Source organism: Mercenaria mercenaria, chromosome 3, assembly GCF_021730395.1.
Source record: "Mercenaria mercenaria strain notata chromosome 3, MADL_Memer_1, whole genome shotgun sequence".
Classification (NCBI taxonomy): domain Eukaryota; kingdom Metazoa; phylum Mollusca; class Bivalvia; order Venerida; family Veneridae; genus Mercenaria; species Mercenaria mercenaria.
In genome coordinates, this window is record NC_069363.1 from 37,030,912 (window position 1) to 37,058,381 (window position 27,470).

At 34.0% G+C, this 27,470-nt stretch overlaps 1 protein-coding gene across 8 annotated transcripts in view; it reads right to left on the minus strand.

Annotated features, from left to right (window-relative positions):
* The window catches only part of LOC123525830 (cytosolic carboxypeptidase-like protein 5), a 64,136-nt gene that overhangs the window by 6,796 nt on the left and 29,870 nt on the right, over nucleotides 1-27,470 (minus strand). For 2 of the 8 annotated variants that reach the window (XM_053538209.1, XM_053538208.1), the window contains exons 8-18: nucleotides 26,187-26,356; nucleotides 25,520-25,655; nucleotides 24,748-24,932; nucleotides 23,976-24,178; nucleotides 21,166-21,416; nucleotides 19,762-20,093; nucleotides 17,248-17,477; nucleotides 16,363-16,392; nucleotides 10,113-10,173; nucleotides 3,135-3,155; nucleotides 1,284-1,386 (exon numbers count right to left, since the gene is read on the minus strand). In XM_053538209.1, coding sequence (XP_053394184.1) covers nucleotides 1,284-1,386; nucleotides 3,135-3,155; nucleotides 10,113-10,173; nucleotides 16,363-16,392; nucleotides 17,248-17,477; nucleotides 19,762-20,093; nucleotides 21,166-21,416; nucleotides 23,976-24,178; nucleotides 24,748-24,932; nucleotides 25,520-25,655; nucleotides 26,187-26,356 — 1,722 coding nt within the window. The remainder of the gene's footprint in view (nucleotides 1-1,283; nucleotides 1,387-3,134; nucleotides 3,156-10,112; nucleotides 10,174-16,362; nucleotides 16,393-17,247; nucleotides 17,478-19,761; nucleotides 20,094-21,165; nucleotides 21,417-23,975; nucleotides 24,179-24,747; nucleotides 24,933-25,519; nucleotides 25,656-26,186; nucleotides 26,357-27,470) is intronic. The other 6 variants (XM_053538211.1, XM_053538210.1, XM_053538214.1 and 3 more) reach the window with 6 other exon arrangements.

Sequence of the window (27,470 nt, forward strand, 5' to 3'; positions counted from 1 at the left end):
TTTTTTTTTGTTGTCAAACGACCTGGAGGCCAATCCCTTTAAACTAGAGAACTGGGAACTAACTGAGCCTAAAACCTTAGAAAAAACACCAGAATTTTACAGAAGTATCTAGTTGCTAATATAACTGTTATAATTAAAGTGAAATATACAGTTATTAGTAAATATCATTACAGAGCTGTAACTGAACGAGACATTACATAACATGATTATCCTACTAGGTATTTACAATAATGTTTATAAATTCTTGTTAAACCTATACATTAACTTTACTCAATTATTATTTAGTAACCCTGACATATACAAATTATTCATGCCAGGGCCAGGAATTCAAATCGAGACTGACCACTCAACCGTTTGATCCACCTTTTCCATAACAAGGCTTTTCCTTGATTATTCTTTGAATATAGGACAATGTATTACCATCAATATTATATATCATTTTACAGAACTCCAAGACTTTTTATAGGAATTTTTAAAACATCTTGATTGTTTGAATTAAAACTTTTCCTAAGAAAAAAAGAATTTTGTGGAGCAGGTTGTATTGTAAATTTTGACCATTTCTGCCACCAAACATTGTTACAAAACTACTAGAAGATCTTAGTTAGCAAAAAGGCAAAATTTTCAAAAGGTAAAAATCATAAGAATAGTATTTTTTTTAAATTGTGACTTTACAATGAGAAAAATTAATTTTTGTCAAAAAAAAAATGACATTCTTATGATAGACATTTTTCAAAATTCAAAAAAGATGGAGACCTTTAGAATGATGTATACTAGTTTATCTGGATCTTGCAAAATCTGCTATTCACCAATAAAATCTGTCACAGATTATTTGTTTTGTTTTTTGTTGGGTTTAACGTCACACAGACACAATTATAGGTTATATGGTGACTTCCCAGCTTTGATGGTGGAGAAAGACCCCAGGTGCACCTCCGTGCATTATTTCATCGCATGTGGGCACCTGGGTAGAACCACTGACCTTCCGTAAGCAAGCTGGATGACTTCCTCACACGAAGAATTCAACGCTCCGAGTGCAGCTCGAACCCACATCGGTGAGGGGCAATGTTACAGATTAGGCCAATCAAACAGTATACTGTAACTATTCAAAACCACTGGCATACGTAAAATAACTATTTTGGGAAATACTCATATGGTAAAGGATGAAAAAAAGACAGTTTTGGTGTTTACAATATATTCAAAATGACTAACAGCCAAAACTGATTAAGGACCTGGTTCAATCTTATTATGTTTTTCCAATTTTTGTTAGAAAATAGAAGTAGCCATACTCTGTTCGACTGTGGAGCCTGTCTGTAAGTTGTTGCTGTTGATGTGGATGATAACTGTCCATGTGATCGCGGAATTGAGCCGTCACTGACGTTGGTGGAGTGTCTGAAATAGAAACAGAAAAAATCTTTAGACTTTCTATTAAAATTGTAAATTATTGTCCTACAATTGTTATCTGATTGTCTTCAATTTTATGAACTATAATAGTACTGAAGAAAATTTAATTAGGTCACGTTTCCAAAAAAGCAGTTTAACAAAATAACAATCTGCAATTTATCACAAATTGTTTAACTGACCACTCTCTCCACAGTGCCATTATACAAGTACTACTGAACCACTAAAATGAACAAATTTTCTGAACTAAAATAATAGGATTCTCTATTGTCAAAGATCATAATAAGCAACACAGTGTATTAAAACTTCTAAAAGAATGCTGTTTATTAGAAAAAAAAGTGAAATCTATCATCAAAGTAAATTAATTATCAACTGTGGCTATGTTCAAGTCAGTATCTAAGAAATTCTTGGCTATGGAACTGAAAAACTACAGAATAACTCATTGTTATATAAATGTATAAAAATATTCTCCATCTGAAATACTAGTCTAAGAATAATTTCTTGCTGTATGATTACAATGTAATGTAATTATATTTTACATTAATCCAAAGCAATCAGTCCATATGTCTTACTAAAGTTTCATTAGCCTTTGATGTTTAACTTCAGAGTTATTCATAATAATACATGTACTGGACCGGGTATACATTCTGTCATACACAATTTCAGACACTAAAATATGAAAGCATAACCATTCTACTGCTCCCTTTCAGAAATACAGAAAACTTAATTCAAACAGTCTTACTCAACATGCCATATAAACATCCAGCTGGTTCTTAAATAAATTTTCAGAAAAGTATAATGAATAAAATTAAAAATGCACCTTATTCTAATTATATTGCCAAATTTTTATTCAGTCCAAAGCCTGTTCTATGGAAAAATGAGGTGTCATTCTTATTATGTGAAGTCTTGTTACACAAAAAAAAATTGCTACATAAAAATGTGTCATCACTTACTGCTTTTGATCAATGAGAAAATAATTCCTTTCATGTGAGAAGGGTGACTGCCACAAAATGTAGTAATCTCACAGAACATGAAAACAGATATTTCTAAACAATGGTAGTCCCATTACTAAGTAAAAGTCAGCTAAAAGATCATGGAATATTTGGTATAACATGCATAACCATTTCTGATTAATATGCTAAAAGCCATTAATAAAGGATTACACATTTTACTGGTGTGCTTAAAAAAGTAACAAATCAAAATAAATCAGTTAGGTAGATATCCTAAGCTTCAGAGAAGAATTCTAAGATCACTGATGACTGATAAACTAGACCTAAGTGATCCAATGATTCTATTTTATGTGACCTAAATGGCAATTAGCAAAACCAGAAATCTGAAACTAGGGAAATATCAGCTGTTGTTTGAATTTGAAAATTCAATTTCAGTCACTGTGATGAAAGAGTGGAAATACAAACAACTTTTTATTTTATTTATTTTAAGAAAACAATTTGCAACAAATAACATTGTCTTTAAAAATAAAAAGTATGATTTTCTTAGTAGTCCCCTATCATCAGACTTCAATATAGAAAAAAAAACACCTTGAATATATGAACTATGTATACAAGCTAGAAGATCTGTCTACTTGTATGTAAAAATGGTAATTGGACAGTTAACATAATACATGTTCCAATTAAAGAAGAACTAGGGAAATTTCAACTACTTCAACCATAACATGAAATGTAAAACAACCAAAATCTACTGTCATTCTTTAACAGGAACCAAAAGAGAAACATACATACTCAGGCTGCAACGATATGGCACTGTAAAATAGGGATACCTCTTTTATAAGTTAAGTTAGAAGAAGAGATTCACATAATAATTATTATTGTTACAGTAGACAATTATTCATTGACAATAGTAATTTGAAAAGATTAAAGCAAAATTCACTTCAAATCCACAAACTCCTGAAAAAATTTTTGAAGCATCAGATGATCAGTACTAGCTAGCAATACAGAGACAATAAAAAAAAACTATATGATAGTCACTAGCTGCAGGAACCACCAAAAATGGTGATAAAATAACTAAGTGACCACTAAAAATTGTGATAATATAACTAAGTTTTTATTTTGTTATAAAAGAGAGGTGAGCAGCTTACAAGAATTGCATTGCCATATTTTGATAAATATTTGTTTTGAAAAACACTATCACTTAGGAAAACTAAACTAATACACTAACTTATTTCTCTACAACTGTTGCTCTAGTAAACAGTTCATGCATGTCATCCTTCATGCATGTTTGTACCTTAACAGCTTCCTTATTCATCAAAATATTATTTAAGGAATTTAGTATCAGAGAAAACTGTCAATATCTTACAATTATCATTATGGCAGACACTTAATTAGAGAAGTATCAGGTGACTATTATTCTTCTAAGAACAGAACATGAGAGTTCCCAATCCATCAGAGAGCCATAACAAATGTTAATATAGAACTAAATTTTCAATTTCACAGAGAATCGAGAACATAAAGGTTTCAAATGTCTAACCCCAGTCCCACATTAACAATACTACAAAAGGTTTCTCTCATAAATACCCAGGACATCAAAAACATGACTATTCTGCACAATGTTGTTAAATACCAAGGACAGAAAATAAAGCAAAATAACAGGCAATACCAAAATAAATTAGATGCTCTACTAATATTATTGAAGTCCTTGGCCGAAATTCTAAAGATTCTACATCCTTCTCAGTACTTTGTTATATTAACATTTAGGCTTCTAAATTTCTAAAAAAGGACTGGTCCATCATTTATTGTCCTACACAACTGTATGAAATGCCATGAAAAGAGTAACTAATATTTAACATCTAGTACAGAATGAAACCTACAAACGCTGAGTTAAATCATATGTTAAAATGCAAGTATGACATCTATTTATAGCTATAACAGGGGTCTAGCTAGGTCCAAATTTTTGGGAGAAGTCACTTCTCCCTCAAGCTGATTTAGGGAGAAGTGGGGAGACTTTAGGGAGAAGTGGGAAGACTTTTTCTACCGCAATGATGTTGAGTGATTCGAAAGGTGGCTGTAATTTTCTTGTTTCTTGATAAAAAACATTGATGTGACCATTCATTTTCTTAGTTAGATCATTTCCAATACAGTGGTTATCGTTTTGTTACAAAATTCTGAAAAAAGTCGTTTTCAAAATTCAAGCCTATGCTATAAATGTAACCCGCCGAATTTTGGTTATATCTTGTACATGTATGAAGTGTTTATTATTAACACCAGCAAAGAAGTAGAAGTGTATTTATTTTTTATAGCTCTTTGCACCGAGTCATTCACCGAGAAATGTCAGTATCTCACTCGAAATATAAAACTGAAAGTAAAATGTGTACAGTAATCTAGAAATACATATTCAAATAAATTCATCGATGGAAGTCAATTTAACGTAGTTAATACATTACATGTCGTTCTTTTATCATAGATAACAAATAATTGTGTACCATATTCCAATTAATCGCATGGTTAATCAGCAGTTTCTTAAATAAAACATTAGAGCGCCGTCGGGTAATCTCGGATATAGTTTTAACTCGGATAGTTTTAACCAATCGGCGTTTCCGTTAATTTTAATCATACTCGAAACCTGCAGTGCGCATGAGCAGAGAATATAGCTTTCCTTTTCCGGTTTAAAAGTTTTACGAGCGGGAGTTTTTAAAAACAAGGAACGGAAAGGTCCAGTGTTACAGGTACAGTAATATTTTACATCGAATTTAAACCGTCCGCTAAGCGTACTGCATGTATTGATTTTTTCAGTTTGATTCAACTTCTACGATTACAGTGTATCAGAGTTTAAAGTGTGTATTGATTATTTGTAAACACGTGATTCCACCAGATTCTGGAATGTTTGAAGGTCATTTAAGCACAATAGTGTAGGTATCCGGAGACCCGACACAATGTAATATGTTTCGGGTATTGCCGGATACCTGTTTTTCAAAACTGAAAATGATATTAAATCTTCATCTTGACTGTTGCAAAACAAATAATAATAATAAAAAGTTATTTTTTTGCACACATTAGATACGTACTATAATTTTGATCTAGTAGATATAGACATGTTTAATTTAAAGTAAGATACGGCTAGATTCTCTAGCTAACATTTATCTTTTTTATTTCGGCAGGATGAGTAGGCAATTGAAAGGGAAACAATACGACAAAGTAGCTCTGCAAAATGCAGTGCATGCTGTTAAGTCAAAATCGATGGGCTATTTAAAGGCATCAAAATTGTATGGTGTCCCAAGAACAACTATCTATGATAAGGTTGTTGGTAAATCATCCGTTGAGAGCTTTCAGGGATCTCCAACTCTTTTATCTTCGGAAGAGGAATCCCGAATCGTTAAGTGGTTGACAGACATGTCAAAAATAGGGTATGGACGTAGTAAACAAGAGCTACTGGACGTTGTGCAAAAAATAATCCGGGCAGATGGTAGACCAAATCGTTGTAAAGATGACAGACCAGGTAAAGATTGGTACTACAGTTTTATGAACAGGCATCCTGAAATTTCGTTAAGATCGCCGAGACAGTTAGGTAAAGAAAGGGCAGTCATTAAACCTGAACATGTTGAAAAGTGGTTCACAGATTTCGAGTCTTTCATTAAGGATACTGTCCCTGATCCAGTCATACTTCTAGACCCAACGCGGCTGTACAACGCCGATGAGACAGGGTTCAGTATGTGTCCAAAAACGGGGCATGTTCTGGGTCTAAGAGGTGCAAAATCGGTTTATAATATAACTGCGTCAGATAGATCACAGATAACAGTTATGGCTGGAATGAGCGCCGCTGCTCATTATCTGCGCCCGATGATAGTGTTTGCTGGGCAGAGATTTACCAGAAATATGTTAGAGGGGTTTGATGATGCAGTATTGGGGAGGTCAGAAAACGGATGGATGGATAGTGAATTGTTTGTCATGTGGCTGAAAACCGTTTTCATCCCAGATATAGAAGAAAGGCAGGTGAAAAAGCCAGTAATTTTGTTTGTTGATGGACATAAAACACATATGACTATTGAAGCATCTGATGTATGTAAAGATAATGGGATCATATTATATTGCCTACTGGAACATGCTAGTCATCTAATGCAGCCATGTGATCTAAGACTGTTTTCGTCCCTAAAGGAAACATGGAAATCTTCTTTACGTGAATGGCAGATAGATCATGTAGGTCAGTATGTGACAAAGTTTGAATTTGCTGCGATATTCAAAAAGGCATGGGTAAATGCATCAAAGGTTGAGAATGCTGTGAATGGATTCAGAGACGCAGGCCTTTTTCCATTAGATAAAGACAAAGTATTAAAGACTGACAAGTTTCAAACAAGCATTCTGTTCAGACAAAAAGAAAGTAAATCAAATGAAACAGAAGATAATAGAACAACTGAACAGACAGAAACAGCCCAAGATGAGGAAAGCAGACCAGACACTCAGATGAGACAAGTAGAACAAACAGTTGCAAAACAGAATGAAACCCGTCAGATGGTTAATAAAGAGAAACAGACTGAGAATGAAAAGCAAGATGAAGCATCGAAGGAGAAGGAGAATATTGACCCAAAGTCGATAATTACAGTAAACGTAAAAGTCACCACTGATAATAGTTTAAGTCCGCAACCTTCAACATCGGGGGCTGCATCGCCAATGAGCAAGATCCTGAATATTCCGAAGCCTAAAACAACAAAGAAGAGAAGTTTCAAAAGAGAAATATTGCCAAAAGCAATTACAGGGGAAGAATTTCGTAAAATACTGAGTGAAAAAAAGAGAAAGAAGGAGGAAGAGGAGGCTGAAAAGCAAAGGCGCAAAGTGCAAAGGGAACAAAAACGTCTTGAAAGGGAAAAAGAGAAACAAATTAAGGCCGAGCAGCGTCTTCTGAAGAAAAAACAGAAGGAGGAGGAAAAGGAAAAATTGGCCAAAATGAAAAGTGTCATTAAAAAAATAAAAAAGGCCGAGGTCGTATATTCTGATGACGAAGGTAGTGATTTCTCCGTGCAGGACGACTCTGATGATAACATGCCGATTGACCCAAACAAGTGTTACAGATGCGATGGTACTGATGATGATTCTGGGTGGATTGGTTGTCAGCGTTGTTTCCGTTTCTTTCATAGAAAATGTACAGATATTGAGTTTGAAATAATGTCAGAGGAGGAGATTCAAGGGTTTCCTTTTGAATGTCTCTACTGTTAAATACTGCAGCCGTGTTATGCAATGAAACTCTGAAACTCGTTAAAAGTGTATTGTCATAAATTGGGTTTCTGTTAACATACGAAAATGAAAAAAAATGTCATAAATCATGTTTCTATGAAGCAACGAAATGGAAAAATAATATTTTCATTTAAATATGTTTTTGTTAAACTACGAAATGTTGTCATAAGTCTGATTTCTGTTGACTTAGGACAATGAACAAAATATTGTCATAAATTAGGTTTCTGTTAAGCTACGAAATTGAAAGTTTATTGTCATATCATATTTCTGTTTAGCTACGAAATGTAAGAGTTCATTGTCATAAATCATGTTTCTGTTTAGCTACGAAATGTAAAAGTTTATTGTCATAAATCATGTTTCTGTTTAACTAAGAAATAGAATACTTGCACTGTTTCTAAAAGACACTTGTTACATTATTTTTTTAAAATATTTTTAGTATCCGAGATTACCCGCACTATCCGACTATACCCGAAATTAAACTGGCGCATGGTTCCCTGTTTACAGATGCGTTCCGTTTATATAGCATATTGGAAACTAGAGTCAAAGGCCGGTAAGAAGCTCCTTTTATTTTTCGGATATATGGCGGCGCGAAATTCTACTTGTTTTCCCAAATATGTCTTTGAAGACATAAAGTATCCGGAAATACCCGACGGCGCTCTAGTTTTTTTTTTTGCACTCGAACCTGTTGACAATGGGAAACACTACTTTCTATAGTTTTGTCGGCCATAGTCCAGGCTTTGCACCACTAAAATTATGACTCTAATATACTGACTAGAGGTTAGGGTTAGGTCGACTATGGCCACAGTGGTTCGTTTGCCCTATGGAAAATAGCCTTACCCGTTGACAATTAACGCGAAGTGTCAAAGACGTAAGCGCGGCGCTGATTGGCTTAACACAATAGACTCTGGTGTATCGGATAATTTGATTCGCTTTCACACTTCTCGGGATAATCTCGCAAGTACCTGAGGTAGGCGGAGCTTAAATTATGCTGCCGGCGTGTGTTTGTGTATTCGACACTCATTATATGACACGGTGCAAATTGTCAACAGTCTGGGTAGCAGTAATTAGCGAGTGCGGAAATCAAAGAAAATCGGGCGACTTGCATTTCGCTTTGAGGTTAGATCTGAGCGAAGTTTGAAGTTCTAGAGCGCCTATTTCGCTCAAGTCGCCCAGTCGCGAGAGCCCTGCTATAATAAGTACACATGTACCTGAATTAACCAAGACAGCATATACAAAGCTCTAAAAAGGTTATAAACAATGCAAGCCTAAATATAGCACAAGCCATTCACATAATATTAGATTTTAATAATTCCGCTAAACAATTACATTAAGTTTCTATAAACATATGTGTATATATGTGTTTTGGTAATAAATACCTTTGTGATTCAGCTGTGTAACGAAATAATTGCAGATTACACCCACTAAGTATTTATGCATAAAAGTAGAAGATATAAAAGCAGTCACTTAAACAAGATGGACATCATAGTCCTTGGTATGCTCACCCAAGTTTCACAGCTAAAAATGTAAAACATGGAGGTAGAGTCATAAAAAGAAAACTTCTGCAAAATTTCTTTGAAAGATGGCCTGCACGGATTCATCAAAGAAGATTTACAAAGCAGTTTCTGATGTGAAGATTCTGACCAAACATTATACATGTATTTCTATTAAGTTTTGTTGAAATTAGCATGGAGATTTTGGAGGAGATATTCTTTACAGAAAGTGTAGATTGATAAATGGACAAGACATCCAACAATCCTAAAGCCTCTATTAGTGCCTCATGCTCAGTATTAGCTAGAAAACATGTTCTGAAAATTTCAACCAAAACATGCAAGCAGCAAAAATACCAGTTACAGAATTTAGTAAAAGCCAGTAAAGAAAACAAGATATTTTGGCAAAAAAGAAACCTCTAAAAGTTTTAACTTGGCAAAATGTTCTCATGTCTAAAATGTATCCAAAGGTTTTACGCTTATCAAAGAGTTACAGCATTCTCAAATACACAATTTTGTAACAAAAGAAGAAAAGTCAACAAACAGTTTTTATCTAATAAATGTACCACTTAAGTCTCTTTAAAATTTCTTTGTCGATCCAATCCCCAAAGCAAAAAAAAAACAACATAAATTAAGAAATGCTGTGTTTTGAACCGTTTTATGCAAAAACTGGTGTCATCCACTCCATGCATTACTTAGTATTCTGTGAGGGTTCTTTCAGCTACATAATTGTTTGTATGCCATGCAATAGTTTAAAATGTTAGCAGTAAAACAGCATGATCAAAGTTAACATTCTAAAATTAGACAATGTCTACCTAAAAAGACAACTAAAACTACATCTTTAGATGAAATAAATCATCAATGGTTACAGTGTTAGCTTACAGCTTAGATAAACTATAAAATGGTTCTGGGAATTCCATTAATTTCTGTAGAATAGTATAACTTTGATTATGCCCCCTTTGAACATGAAGAACATGGAAAAGCTGCAAAAGTATAAAGGTCACCATGGTGTCATGGTGAGGTCACATGATTTGAACATGCGATTGGTTACCTTGGAGACAGGGTCACAGCACTTCCTGCCACACCAACACCGGTGATCAAAGTAAAGTCAACTGTGCAACAAAACATAGAATGTATGAAATCTTACTAATCATTTGGTGTAAGACTGATATTCAAAATAACAACAACTAGAAGTTCGAGATAATATGGTATATAGCATCGACCTCACTATTCACTGACATCATACAAATTTTTGCATGTAAGAATTCAGTGCAAGTTTAATGCTTTAATTACTGCCTTTTGTTGATTCTTTTTTCTTTGAAGTTATGCTGACACTGATCATTTAGCAACTTTTCCAGCTTTTGATGGTGGAGGAAGATTCTAAGACATCAGTCTTCCTCCTTACATTGTTTCAGGCACAGTCAAGCACCTACGTAGAACCACTGACCTTCCACTAGCCAGCTCACAGGATGAATTCTACACCAGAAGTGAGGTATCAAACCCACTTTAGTGAGGGGTGATTCAAAGTCAATGACTTTAAGCACTCAGCCAATGTGAAACTATAGGTAAAATATTGCATGTTGGAGAATACTAAAATATGGTAATATAATAAAAAAAGTATCATTATAATGAATGTATACAGATCAAAAACATTAAAGGGATATGATAAAAGAAGAGGACCATGATGTCACCCTTAAGTCTCATGATCGTTTTGACCTTCATACTATATTATGAAATGCAATATTGTCTTTAGCTCAAGAAATAATTCATCCCAAAATGTGACAGATATAATGAGCCAGGTAAGAAAGAGGCGGTCAAGCAGAATCACTGGCACAAACTAGAAAAATGCCCATGCAAAGATGCTTCTTCCAAGTTTGGTGAACATGTGACCTACCAATAAATTCATGGGAAGTAGTTGCTTATAGGTTTTTTTCTACTGTAGCTGTAAGTGCATTCAAGCAACTCTACATGAACAAACTTGAGAAGGTTCATCCAAGGATGCTACAGGTCATGTCTGGTATAAGATCAATCAGGCAGTTCATGAGAAAAAGTTATTTAAAGGTTTTTTCTACTCTGGCAGCCCTTAAAAGGAAGCCCATTTGAACAAACTTGAGTTAGGTCCATACTAGAATGATACAGACCAAAAAACAACAACCAAATCCAATTGGAACAACAATCAAACATGCAGCCTTCCAAAATGTATTGCACATGGAACTAGGAGTATGTAACACAATAATAAAAGCATGTCAGTAATGAAAAAACAGAAACATTATGTGAAGAAGGAAATTTTGGTGAGGATGTATGAGGTGATTCGTGACAAAAAGTCACTAAAATGCTCTTCCATAATTTAGCTCTCCTTACCCCTATCAGGAATCCAGCTGAATAATTTGGACAGACTAATGTGAGAGGTTCATGCCAGGATGCTCAAAATAGGTTTGGAGTAATTAAGAGCAGAAGTTTCTTGGAAGATGATTAGCTAAAAATACTGACAGTAGACGATGGATGCCACACCACAAACCTATACTAATAGCTCATCCTGAACAAAGTTCAGATGAGCTAAAAAATTCAACAAAGCATGCAGAAAACTATAAATCTCATTTTCCTGACAAGAAAATAATCATAGTGTAACATCAATGTGAAACTGACTGCTAAATTTAATTCTTAGATAATTTAAATCATTTCAGAGATATAGACATATTTTGTCTGTGAACAATAATATCTTAATTCATTACAGAAGAAAAGAAATATATATTTTAATGTATATAAGAGGAACTTATTTCAAAACTTATTATCAGCTATAAAAAAAGCATGATATGAGCCGCGCCATGAGATAACCAACATAGTGCATTTGCAACCAGCATGGATCCAGACCAGCTTGCGCATCCGCGCAGTCTGTTCAGGATCCATGCTGTTCGCTTCCTTTTAAGCCTACTGCAATTAGAGAAACTGTTAGCGAACAGCATGGATCCTGACCAGACTGCGCGGATGCGCAGGCTGGTCTGGATCCATGCTGGTTGCAAATGCACTATGTTGGTTTTCTCATGGTGCAGCTCATATATATATAAAGCTTACAGGTCCTTCAGGAAATTATCACTCTCTTCATTAAGTACTTCTCATAGCCTATGAAAAAACATTGCTTCAACAGAAAAAACTAACACTCAATCAGATTCAATTTATAGGTTTTTTCTGTTACATTTGTGACAGGTTATTACTGGAAACAAGATATTCATTTCAAAAGTGATACATTTAATTATTTCATCTGCCTGCTTCTGTCAGGATATTTTCCGCTAAGTTGTCATGGATACTGAACAACCATTTCAATGTTTCTGGATTCTATGACAACTTAATCAAAATAATAAGGACAGGTTTCCATTGTGGGCTAAAAATGCTTGTCAGGCAAAAACTGGATAATAGCCATTCTTATTTATAGAAAAACTTTGATATTTGATATGGTACAGATTATGTAATTTAAATGTGTATTTTATTACATGTTTGAAATAGAATAGCTAGTGAATTATAATCTGGTAATTTCACAAGTAAAAACATATTTTCCAGTACAGACCTTACATAGAGAGTAAAGTTGGGTTAAAACAATTGAAAAGACATAAAATTCAGAGAAAATATGTTTGATTTACATGCAAGATCAAAATTTCTCACCTATTAAGTGGGGTTAGCAGGATATCTTAACATCTTTAATCTATTCCCTAGGGAAAAGACAAGCAACATGCACAGATTATGATGTCATAAACCACATGTACAATTTTAGTTTACTATATCTTTGAACATTTTGCAATGGCAGGACAAAATGATCTTACATGTCTGTCTGTGTCAGAAAGGTGTTTATGCCAACCCTTGGGACAATTATTGTGCAGATACGAAACATTTCTGGCCCTTGGTTTCTCATGTCTCACTGTCCCTTGTGTTTGAAAAACACTGTCCTACACAGGCAGGAATGTAAGATTCTCCTAATCTTTTTACTCAAGAACACCAGATCTTATATATCCACCTGGTATTCATTCTATTAATGATATTTTGATCTTACACTGAAACAAACAAATATCCTCTCTATAACTGCACTACCAGTGTACCACATATATTTTGTTAATGTGCTCATATTTGTAACATACCTATGAGTGTGAATATTTGAGATACAGATAGAACCAATGTCATTCTATGAAAGCAATTGTGACATAAAATATGTAACAGTGGTGCACATTGATAGAATATAATTGATTGACAAGCTGCTGCCCATTACCCAATAGTTTCTCAGCACAGATAGAAACACTTTGCAAACCATGTGTTAGATATTCACCATCATAGAACAGTAGCAATTACTGTAGCTTAGTTATTTTGTAAAATTAAATCAAAACTTGCAGTTGACTTTTTAAAATGCTCAATGTTAAAGTGGTCATTTTTCAAGTAAAAGGCACAGATCTTTAATATATTAAATGCACAAACTTACACAGAAGGACCTATCAAAACTGTGACACACATAAAAGAAGCTAATATACTTGTACAGAATGTTTACTACAGAATGATAAGATCTACTGTCAACTGTCTGATCCAAGGTTTTTCATAAACTGTAGCTTTATTTTTGCAGGATCCAGATGTAAACTACTAAATATCATTCTACAGGATTCCTAAGGTGGTAGTGCCATCTGATTAAATTGTTAAAATGTCAATTTTGTGGCCAAAAATCTACTTTTCCATCAGGAAAGTTGGACAAATCACAATTTCGAAAAAACTGAAAGGTTTTATGTGAACTAAGATATCCTAAAAGTTTTACAACAATCCATTCACATCTTAAGTCAAAAATGAATTTTTAGGATTTCTGAGTCAAAAAATGGCTGAATACAAAATTAATGGAAACTATATACTGGAAATATCCCATGAAAATCGTTTCTTGATGATATATTCAATTGAAACTTTAAAAAGTTCCTTTCAAACTGATGTATAATATCAATGGAATAACTTCCTTTCAGACTCATGATCACTAGATGTATAATGTCAATGGAATTACTTCCTTTCAGACTGATGTATAATATCAATATAATTACTTCCTTCCGGACTGATGTATAATTTATTAATGGAATTACTTCCTTTCAGACTGATGTATAATTTATTAATGGAATTACTTCCTTTCAGACTGATGTATAATTTATTAATGGAATTACTTCCTTTCAGACTAATGTATAATTTATTAATGGAATTACTTCCTTTCAGACTGATGTATAATGGAATTACTTCCTTTCAGACTGATGTATAATTTATTAATGGAATTACTTCCTTTCAGACTGATGTATAATTTATTAATGGAATTACTTCCTTTCAGACTGATGTATAATTTATTAATGGAATTATTTCCTTTCAGACTGATGTATAATTTATTAATGGAATTACTTCCTTTCAGACTGATGTATAATTTATTAATGGAATTACTTCCTTTCAGACTGATGTATAATGGAATTACTTCCTTTCAGACTGATGTATAATTTATTAATGGAATAACTTCTTTTCAGACTGATGTATAATATTAATGGAATTATTTCTTTCTGACTGATGTATAATATTAATGGAATTATTTCCTTTCAGGCTGATGTATAATGGAATTACTTCCTTTCAGACTGATGTATATATTAATGGAATTATTTCTTTCTGACTGATGTATAATATTAATGGAATTATTTCCTTTCAGGCTGATGTATAATATCAATGGAATTTTCTTATCAGCAAAAAGCCTTGTTATGGAAAAAGTGGATCAAACTGTATAGTTCTATATTTCATTAGTTATTTCAGTTAAACTGATTACACGAAATTAACAGCAGTGAAAGGAAATAGAGCGGCTATATTTTATTCTTGTCTGATTTACACATTTCATAACAATTCTTCTATTATGATTACTAAAATGCTTTACTAATGTAATGTACAAATGTTATGTAATTGTAAAGTTTTATAACTTTTGCACTATATAAATGCCATGTATTTGTATTTATATTTAACTAACAACATTTACAAACAATGTTATAAAGTAAACTGTTTTTCTGGTGATTTAACAATTTCTAGAAAAGAAGATTTAAGAATCATACTGAATAAAATTAAACTGAAATTGTAATCCAACATTTACATTATGAAGAAGTTTTTTTTATCTTTCATTTTGTCACAATAGGTGCTCTGTATATGACAACTTAACTACAATGTAAACAAATATTTTCAAAAAGATAACGTGTGAATAATAAAATAAAATTCACTTTCCCATATTAATCAATGCTGTAAAATACCAGCCATTATGACAGGGAGTCTACAAATTTACTTTTTCTATTGTGTTACGGTATTTCAATTCTAAAGCTATTATATTAAATTCCGTTATATTAATTTGAAGCTGACAAGGGAAAAATGTAAAAACTTTCGTTCTTTCATTCAAATGGAATTTATTGATAGATTTTTTTTCCAAATAAATTATGCAATGTAAAGTAATATATCTCCCTTTCTTCAATTTTTCTCTTCATTTTATTCACAATAAACCCATTGGTATTTTTTTGTAACTTGAATGGCTAGGTGTAAAAGGATAAATGAAAAATAATCAAAACCATGCAAGTAAAAGAAATTCAATTTATTGCATTTCTAATATGATAGCGATCACTTTTCATGAAACTTTGAAAAGTCTGTTTAAATGACAGGGTTTAATGCCATTTTTCAACAGTATTTCAGAGCTCAATTAACTTGTACAGTATTTCTGGTTTCTGAACCAAACAAACTTGTTCTCCACAAGTAAGTGACAACACCCTGCACAGGTGGAGGGCGAATTACTTAAGACATTCTCTTTCTTTCAAATTAACACAGAAAACATAATAATGATACGCTTGGTGTAAAAGCCCAGTTTTTCTGCCCCCAAAAAATTGACTGGAGAAAAAGTAACCATTACACTGGCGAAAAAAAACTGAACTCTCTATTCCTAGTCTTAAGCTCTACCTATTGAACCAGCTGGGCAAGATGAATAGTAGGCATGACAAAAAACATATAAAGTGTAGTGAGTCTAGCCTGAAGTGGACATACATTTTAAGAAATACAAAGAAGACGCTTTCAATTAGTATAAAATGCATTGAATGTATGTAAATGCAAAATCCGTTAGCCCTGCAGTGATCTTATTAATTTTCATGAAACTATCTTTTTTAAAACATTCTGTTAAGAATGGTGTAAATCAGACAATAAATTAAAGCGTTTATTTGAAAAAGGTCTGCATTAATACATGTTAGAAACAAGTTAGAAAGCTTTACATATAATGACAATTAAAACATTTATACCTGGCACAGGTTTAAATAAGGGTCCTTGAACTATGGAACATGTAAATATTCATAAAACAATAAAACACTGTCAGAGTATAAACTCAATTTTAAATATCTGACTACAATGTAGTATCATTTCTTTCAACAGCTGTACTCTAAATTTCATTTCAATTCTGTATGATATTTCCTGACAAATTTGAAAACCCGATTACTCTTGCTGCAAGATATTAGGCAATAAACTACCTGGATCATTGAAAGATAAGAAAATTTTAGGCAAAAATTGAAATCCCAAAAAGAAACCTAGACAATTCTTGGTGCATGCAACAGAAACACTATTATATCATGCAATCTGTTAAAAATATTCCAGGCTATATGAAACTGTTTCTTTATGACAAGTCAAGGTTTTGCAAATCTACCCAGAATCAGCTCAAAAGTGAAACAAACACATGCAATAACTGCTTTGTCCTTTCCTTAAACTTTTAAAAAAAGTTTTTAAGGTATAAAGTAGATATACAAACATATTATTTTAAAATAACATTAAATTTCTAAGGAATCTGGTATTTTCCTCGAATGAAAATAAAACATAAAAACAGCTTTATTTAGCCCAATACTGTATACATATCCATGCTCTATTCCAAAAACAACAAAATCAAACTAGACTGCATGCAATGTGGATGCAACAAGGAGAGATACATAGGAAAAGTTGGCAAAATAAATCTAATCATTTTCAGTTATCAATTGCTGATAACACAACAAGTCAGTACAGTGCTGCTGTATGAATTATCAAGATGTGAAAAAAAACATGCTGAAGTGTTAAATTAAAACATAAATCTTTTTAAAGACTTCTCACACAACATGCTACTAGGAATCAATTAATTTTTGAAATGACAACTCATTTCTCACCTTGTCCGGTTTCATCAGATGATGGGGAAGCCAATGAAATATTTTTCCTTGAAGACTTCTTCCTCTTCCGTCTTGACTTCCCGCCTTTATCTGCTTCACTTCCTGAATCCTGTGCGGGCCTAACAACAGTGCGGATATTACCACTACTGTTTTTACCCGAACCAGGTGACTGGTTTGTTAAATTACGTCTCTTCAGCATGGTGTACCTTCTACGTCTTTTCTGAGATTCTCTGTTAAAGCAGTATTTTAATAAATCAATACTTAATACATTCTCACAGCATGCAATTTGTTTTCTTACTAAACAAAGAAGACTGAATCTGACAATATAATGTAACAATTGTATATCAATGTTACGACATTGTAGCGGCAAATGCTCATCTGACCTAATTCTTACCCAACATGACCTATATTTAAGAGAGGCTTCATTAAGACAAACATTCTAAACATACTTTAAATGTAAATCAGGTAGAAATTGTGGCCTTTTGAATGTTTACAAAGCTTGTCTATGACTTTACAAGGTTTCTTGAAGACTGTGTAGAAAAAAATATGGCCTCTAGTATGTTTACAAAGTTCTTCTCTGATCTGACCTAGTTTTTTACCTCACATGACCAAGTTCCAACAAGTCTTTTGATTTCACCGACAAAAATCAAGAAGATTAGGTAAACAAGATTCCCTATGTTTTAACCTAAATATGACCTAGTTTTGAACACAGCAAAAATAAAACTTGACCTATAATTTTTAAAGACAAACATTTGAACAAGGTCTCATACAGACCAGACAGAAAAAATTGGACTCTACAGTATTAACAAAGTTAAGGTTAATTTTTTCCCAGTGACCTTGTTTTTGACCAGAGATGACCTATTTTCCAAATGGCACAGATTTCATGAAAACCAATTTTATGGTCAAGTTTCATGCATATTAGGCAGAAAATGTAGCCTCTGGAGTGTAAATCGTGTTTATTTAAGAAATAATATATCTCATCCAGTGAATTGTCGTTGAATAAATCATTGTTTGGAGTTCAGATGCGAAGGAATTATATCACGAGGGCGCCGCCCGAGTGATATAATAATAGGCATCTGAACCTGGTGACCTAGTTTTAAACCAATGCTAACCCAATTACATATTTGACCTACATATTATAAAGACAAGTATCCTTACTAGATTTTGTGAAGACCAAATAAAAAGTGTGGATTCTTTAAAGTTAACAAGATTTTCCTGCTATCTGAACCAGTGATCTAGTCTTTGACCTGACATAACCAGCTTTAAAATATGACCTTGACTTTAAAGTAATAAAACATTTAGACTAAGTTTCATATAGATCTGGCAGAAAAGGTGGCCTCTGAAGTGTAAACAAGGTTATACTAACTTAACCTGTTTTAAAACTCTAGGTGACCCAAACAAATATTTCAATCAAGTTTCATGAAGATCATGTGAAGATTTTTTCTAGGAGTTGACCTCCTAACCTTATTATCAACCTTTTAAAACCTACTTTCAAATTTGACCAACATTTAATATATCAGCTACCATGAAAACACAAAAGTTTGTAGTTTTCAATGGTAGTCAGCTGCAAAGCTTCTTCCCGATATAAGTATGCATGTATAATTACTAAAATGTTTTATCATGTATAATAATTTTATTTACATATATCATTTACATACTGCAGTTTTAATTCTCTTATCTCGTTATCGTAATGTTCATATGATTTTAATTTCATTTTCACACCCGACTTGACAGAATGAATTGAAGCGTAAGCTTCATTTTCTCGACAGTTAGTATAATAAATATATATAGGACCAGATTTTGCACTACATGTACTTATATTTCAATCATTTTTTGTCTACTAACTAAATTCCATACAGATATATTGGACTGATTTCATGTACACTCATACTATTATACAGTGATTTGTGATTGCCAACAGTCTTGCAGAATGTGAATTTTGCTCACAATCACACAGGGTTACTTAGATTGAAAAATTTGTTAAGGATAAGTGACAAGTGAATCACAAAAGTTATGTCCATTCTTATCTTTAATTTTGTCTGCATCTGTTTGTTAAGTATGTAAGCTACTAAGTTTTCACATATTTCGCGTCCGATGTATTGCGCGAATCTTTGTAGCCTCTAAATTGCCTGTCGTATTAAAAACGCGAAACATAATGTTCGCGAACATTTCTAGGATTACAGTATTCTGACAAAGTTTCACAAAGATATAGTAGAAAATGTGGCTTTTACAAGTTATTATTTGACACATTAATGACCTAGTTTTAGACCCCAAGGTGACCAGTATCAAACTTGTCCAAGATTTTACTGAGGAAAATACTCAAATCAAGTTTCATGACCACTGGATAAAAATTGTGACCATTATTACATTAGTTTGTTAACACTGAAATTGATGATGTGAATGGATAACACACCACTGACAAACTGATTATACAAAATAATTACACTGAACATCTCAAACCAAAAATTAACAGCATCAACAATATCATAATTTTATGAACTGGATGGTACTTACAATTCATTGTTGTTCACATTCATGTTTGCCTCTATCATTGTAGGCTTAGCCTGGGTATGAGACAGGGAAGTTGCGTTAGCTTTAGGTATATCTAGGATTTCTCTCCCAAGCTGAGCAACTGGTGTGAGCCCTCTATGGCTTGCTGGGGACTCTAAAGGAAGTGATCTGTCTGAGCTGGTCTTGCGCACACCACCTGACTTGGGTGGGCGCACGTTGCTCTGCCCTGGTGTTTTAGGTGGTGGAAGCTCTGATGGGGACAGGTTAAGGAAGTATCGTCCTGTAGGCAGTGGTATACGACTGTTTGGTCCTGGGCCTTTCTTAGCTAGATTCATCTACAACATTAATCAAATTAACCAGAAAGATGTCAACATATTATGACTCATGCCCCCAGAAAATACTTGTTAGAATAAAAAAATAAATATAAACAATGTCCACATTGGGGCAAACTCCAGAAAAATTAATCAGGAATGACAGTCCTTATAATGTGTGCAAGTCCTTGTCATGTTAATGATGAATACCAAGTTTCATTTTAACTGGATGGAAAATGTTGGAGTTGTGCACTTAATGTTCTGATGTAGTTGTAATATCTCAATGTCAAATAAAAGGGCTGAACTCAAGGAAAAATAATTAAACTTAAAGAGTCTGTATAATATGCTCATGTCTACTTCATGCTGATAATGTATACCATGTTTCATTTCAATTGGATAGAAACTGTAGGAGGAGGAGTTATGTACACAAGAAGGTGTGACAGACTAATAAACAGGCAGACATTCAAATGCTACAATATGCCTAAAAGGGGCATAAAAAGATGAACAATTTATATACAAGAAGACCTGTTTGTAAAATACATCTGCCCAAACAATGTCCTGTTTCAGAAAAAGTACGCCCAGTACCTTTAACCTAACAACCCCAAAACAGTAGGGGTCATATACTAACAACAGAAAATTATACTTAAATAGATTGTGTGCGTGGAACACTGGTGCCCCAACTTATTGTCATTACTGTACTGTCAACGTGAGGTCATATGCTACCGGTTGACAAAGCAAGACTAACTAAACTTTCACATAACCTTGGGTTGGGGGGGGGGGGGGGGGGGGGGGGGGGGTGTCAGCGTGGGTGGGTGGGGGTATGTATACTACAAAACATCATAAAGAAACACTGCTGTCAAGATAAAAGAAGCTGAAACAGTAAAATTTATTAGGGGTAGGAGGTGGAGGGAGGAGTACATCCCAAATAAAACCCCAGAAGCACAACCTCGCATGATGAACATCATTGCTATCAAGTTTCATGACCCCAAATCAAATTCGTTTTTGGATACTTGCAACACAACATTTTAGGGCATTAACACATATTATTGAACAATTCTGTTGAAAATTATTTCTATGTATACAGTAAGTTATATACCAGATTTGACATGCTTTTCAACTGTTCCACTTTTTCATCCTCTGCCATTTTAGACATTCTAGAGAGCTGAGACAGGTTACTGCCAGCAGAATATTGTCTCCCTTCTTTCGTATCCATGGCAGCAGTCGTCATGGTGAGACTGACTGGTTGTGATCCGGAGGATGAAGAAGCTTGGGGAGCAGAACGACTCACTGGCTGGTTGTTTGGGGCATTCGGACGTCTTCTATTCATTCCCATATTGGATCGAGTAGCTGTTCAAAATAAATTATGATTAAAGTAAGAAACAGACAAGACATGTATAAATGTGACACCTGAAAGCAACATCAATTGTTTTCTTCATAGAAGCTGATCAAAATCAATTAAGGCATGAATATATAAATAGCATGTATAAACCTGCAAAACATCATTAAGGGTGACTATCGTAAGTATCACCGAGACTGGCTATCATAGGCATCATTGTGGTCGGTTATCATTTATCTACAATTAATAACAGCCCTCTCAAGTTATATTGTATGGGATATAGTTCAAAACAGTTACTGTGTTATGCTAGCAGGATTAAATGAGCCGTGCCATGAGAAAACCAACATAGTGGCTTTGCGACCAGCATGGATCCTGACCAGACTGCGCAGTTTGCTTTCAAAGCCTATTGCAATTAGAGAAACCGTTAGCCAACAGCATGGATCCTGACCAGACTGCGCGGATGCGCAGGCTGGTCTGGATCCATGCTGGTCGCAAAGCCACTATGTTGGTTTTCCCATGGCACGGCTCAAATATTACAAATGATCAACAAACATTTTCACTTAAGTGCTGAGTCATATATATATATTATCATATTTCAGTTACATGATAAGTGATAAAAAATCATACTGACTCAAGGTCATAGCTAAAAACACATTACTGTCTTAAGCAATTCACCACTGACCTCATAATAATATGATGCAATACTTTTGCAAATGACTGGATTCACTTACAAATGTTCATATGGAAGATATTGGTATTATGATAAAACAATAATTGTTGCCTTTTAGGTTCGGTTGGTATAAATGGATATCTGACTTCACTTTGAGGCAATAATTGCACAATGTTACATGAAAACAGGCATGTCAGTCTCCAATCATTATACTTGTGCTTCTTCAATTAACAGTACCCTTAAGCCTTAACAATACTTCAGTTTTTGTTCATTAGCACAATCAGGTTTTAATTTCTATCCCATCAAATTAATTGTACGAGACTCAATGACTTAATGGCTTTACAGGAAATCATACAATTACTCAACATAATGTCATTAGCAGATAGAATTTCCAAGGACAATGCAAATGGTAAAGGAAATATACCAATCGTAAACTGTACCAGATACATGTATTTGTAACATAATCAGATTTTGATAAAAAACAAGAGCTGTTTGTAAAACACTTATGCCCCTATGATGGCCAATTTTTCAGTCCCACAATCACTATTATGCTACCTTTTGACTTATGATCCCCAACACAAAGGTCAACTACTGACCACAGGCAATCATCCTAAGAAGGTTGTGGACTGTAGGCCAAAACAAATTCCTCATTCATTGAGCTGAAACCTTTTTGAATCTCCAGGTTACTCTGACCTTGACCTTTGACCTACTCATCCCCAAAACAATGGAGGTCATTCACTGACGACAGGCAAGCATCCTACGATGTCTGAAGGCAGTAGGCTAAAAGGTTACTGAGCAGAAACCATATTTAGTTTTGAGGTCACTGTAACCTTGATTTTTGATTTACTAAACCCAAAACAACACAGGTCATCTACTGACTACAGGCAACATTCCAATGAAGTCTGACCACAGTGAGACCAAACATTTTCTAGAAAAAAACTGGTCTACCTCTGCTGATGACATATAAGATTAACACGTTTTTGCATGACCAAAACATCACAAAATTTGAAGGCATCTAATAACTCAATATTAGCATAAGTAGAAAATTTTTCCAAAAAGGTAATTAAAATCAGACTTTTTTATTGAAGACTAATTTTTCATGAAACAATAAATACAAAATGTACCAGTAAAGCACAACAAGTAACAAGAGCTGTCTGTAAGACAGCACGCTCCACTTTTTGGCGATTTGACAGTAAAATGAATAAGAGACCTCTACTTACATACAAAAGATATGTCTATAAACAAAGGTTTCGAAAAAATTTAACATGAAAATAATTCCAAGTATAACAACTTGGTGACCTTGACCTTGCGTATAATGAGCCTAGCCCCTGCAAATACTTTGTTTGTATGATGGACAATGTTTATGTGAAGTTACAGTAAGATATAAGCAATAGTAACAAAGATATGACAGAAAAACAAAGGTTGCCGAAAAACATTAACCTTAAAAATAACCCAAGTATAACACCTTGGTGACTTTGACCTTGGGTATGATGGGCCCAGTCCCTGCACATACTTTGTTGGTATGCTGGACAATGTTTATGTGAACTTACAGTAAGATATAAGCAATAGTAACAAAGATATGACAGAAAAACAAAGGTTGCCGAAAAACATTAACCTTAAAAATAACCTAAGTATAACACAGTTGGAAAGCTAACAAGTGATAAAAAGTACCTCACACTGACTTTATCAAACTGGTGGAATAAAAATGATAAAATTCACTATTCAGTCAGTAAAATTTTCACTGAACACCCCTTCAAATAATAAATGGCACTGCCCAAATTGAATGATGGACCAGTCCATTTTAGAAATTTAGCAGGGTAAAGGTTAATATGTTCAATACGGAAAGACACTAACATAAGATCCTCTGTCTATAAAGCAGCTACTTCAAAAATAATCTTACTTTCTCTAACAGGTCCAAGTTCTCGTCTGTTCTGGTTTACTGGTGGTTGGCGAGAATATCTAGAGGCTACACTTGATGTGGAGACTGTAGACTCTGATGAATTGTGACGTGAGAATGCCTGTTTACCAGGTCCAGAGTTATCATTACTGTTGCCAAATCTAAACCCTCTGCTGGTGCCCTGATTGTTGGAACCATTGTTTATACTAAAGAAGCAAAATAGAAATCAGAAAAGCTGTAAAACAACTGAAGTGTAAGCCATGCTAGGCCTTCATAGCAGTAAATTAGCCAAAAAGCTTAAGTGATAAGGTAAGTGAGCCCCTCTTTATGAGAACAATTCAGTAACTGTGAAATCATTATTTGTTTGGGTTTAATTTTTGTGGACTTTGTGCTTGCTTTAATCTCAATGAACATTAAAATTTCTACTCATTTTACTTTCAAAAGTTGATATTAACAATTCATATCCCCATGAAATAAAAATGACTGACTGTGAAATCATTAATTTTCATGGGCAAATTTCGTGGTTTTGGCCAAAACGCTATTTAGTGGGGATGTGAATTTGTGGATATGTTTTGAACATGATTCAAATAGGAATTTTAGTTGTTTGTTGGCATTTACTTTGAATCATGGGATGATTCAACCATGAAATCCAAGAATATCAGTCCCGCATTAATATAAATGACTTCACAGTATACAGCAGACACCTGTCTCATTTTCCTGGAACTAAAAACCAGCTTTTCACAGCAATTATCATCTAATACTACAAAAAAGATACCTGTTATTTCTTGAGAGAGGTTTGGAGGGGTTTCGAGGAATCCTGGGGCCTCCTCGTATACTCCTGAGAAATCTACGCACAGAATCTCTCACACCAGAGAGGCAGTTGTGTTCTGACAGTGTCAACCGAGACCAGGGATTCACATCATACATATCTATAGCAGCAATGGCAAGAGCCCGACCAACCTATTGCATGTAAAATTTCAATGTTTATTTTGCATGTAAAATGCCAGTGTAACATTTCTTTTTTGCTTGTAAAAATTTCAGTGTTCATTTGGCATGTAAAATTTCAGTGTTCACATCAGTGCATGTAAAGATTCAGTGCTCAGTTTGCAAGCAAAATTTCTGCATTCACATCACATCAAACAACCATGCAAGCTAACCATATTGTATGTGATATCCAGTAAACAATGACCTATTTGTAATCTAAACATTATTTGCTTCTTATGCAAAAAGTATAACTGTTTTGTAGTTCCAAAGAATTTGCAATTCTGACTCATCTGTATCAGTCAGGCAGAAAAGGAACATAGAAATATCTGAACAAATTTGTCTTTTAAAATAACTTTGCATAATTGTTCTTCATAATGAGACGATATTTTTCTTTATGCAACATTTCATCATATGGGATTAAGGTACAGAAAATAGGAATAACTTCATTGTTTTCCGGATACAAAGTAATAATACATCCTTCACATAATGATTTCTTTAATACCAAATTTATCTTGACAAAACTTTATAGCATTTTAAACAGAATAAGATAATAATAGTTTTACCTCCTCGAAGTGAGCCTGTGTGTATTTTGGTGGGAAACCAGCTAAAGGAGGGGGTGTTGCTCTACCGTCGTCCCCATATGCCTGAGGCACAGGGTTCACCATACGACCAGTGTTATAATTACACTCTAGGGTGTAACTGAAAGAAAATTTACACCATTTTAAGATCACTTTCAACTGTCATTGGAGCAAACAAATGATACACAACAGAATGGCAAGTGGTGGGTTCTTTATTTAATCATGTACCATTCTGATCACTTTATCAAACATTTAAATTATTATAAAGTAAAGTGCTAAAAATGTATCTATATTGATAAACAAGTTCTCATTTTGTTATAGAGGTTTACTGAGACTTAGCTCCTTATTTTTTATAAATGTTTCAGATCTGTTTATCTCTAAATACACTAATATCTGAAAAAGACTGCCTTATGCTATAGTTATCCTCAAGTAATTCTAATATCAAGACTGTCCAATGAGGAGAGATTCTGCAGCCTGACTGGTACCTAGCAAAGAACCAAATAATACTGATCCAAAAACTGAAATAGCTACAGTTCAAGCTATCTGGGAATATTTCCCTTTCAATAATCAATTCCTACACAAAGACAGTTTAATTATTAATTGATTAATATTTTGCTGTACAACTGTTACTTAAACTGATTTTTTAAATTACCTATGTATGATGCCAAGAGCTTTGTAAATTGCTACTCTGCCACTGCCTTCCTTTGACATGCCGTCTCTCTTGTCCCTCGTATACATGTTCTTCTCAGTGAAGTTACAGCCAGTGAAGTCAAAATGGGCAGTGTTCATGGAGATCAGCTTTGGAAACAACATGTTCTCTACCTGATAAAAAGTAAGGTTCATGCAAACATGGAAATTACTGAAGATAATATATATTTTACACTCTAATGATTCTGGTTTACTAGGTTGCATGGGATTTACTGTCATATTTCAAGTCTTTGTTACATGTAATACACCGGTAAGTTATAATTTCTTAAAACATGTTAATTTTGCATTGTTTTTAGCTCAGGTTTAATGCTACAATATCTGACTACTTGCTTCACATGACACTTCTCTGGGAGTGTTTGTGTTGCCACTGCCTGAATGGTAACCCTTATGGGCAACAGCTGCAGAACTTTTGGGTGTAACAGTGCAAGATATGATGGTGTAAAGCACCCATAATAAATATAGGACTCTTTATCCAAATGTTTATAATTTTTAGTTGGAGCAGCCTCAATGGGGGCTCAAACTCAACCCCTGGTTTTCAAAGTCAGACAGTGTTACCATCGGACCACTACATTCACACTGTTTCCTGGGTTTCTGTCCAGTGCAACAGTACTGACATTCAGGCCCTGTAAAAGCACTGCATCTCTCGAGAGTTACAATTGGTTTATGACACTGAAATAGTTTCTCTGTGAGTTACTTTTATGAAATAAAGCTCATTACAGAAATACAGTTTGTTTCTGTACACTGAAGAAGAAAAGAAAACAAGAGCACCGCCTTGCAGGTGCTGACGCTCATCTGATTTTTTTTGTATAATAGAAATATTGTCCTACCCATGATTTTCTAAGTCTAAAAAGGGCCATCATTCTTGCAAAAAGCAGGATAGAGTTATGTTTCTTGATGTACAGTGTCCACTTATGATGGTGAAAAACTGTTGCAAGTTTTAAAGCAATAGCTTTGATAGTTTATGAGAAAAGTATACTTAAACAAAATACTCAACCAAGAAAATGATTTTCGAAGTCCAAAAGGGGCAATAATTATTGCAAAAAGCAGGATGGAGTTATGTTGCTTGCTGTACAGGGTCTGCTTATGATGGTGAACAAGTGTTGCAAGTTTCAAAGCAATAGCTTTGATAGTTTAAGAGAAAAAGTTCACCTAAACATAAAACTTAACCAAGAAATCTGATATTTTCTAAGTCCAAAAGGGGCCATAAATCTTGCAAAAAGCAGGATGG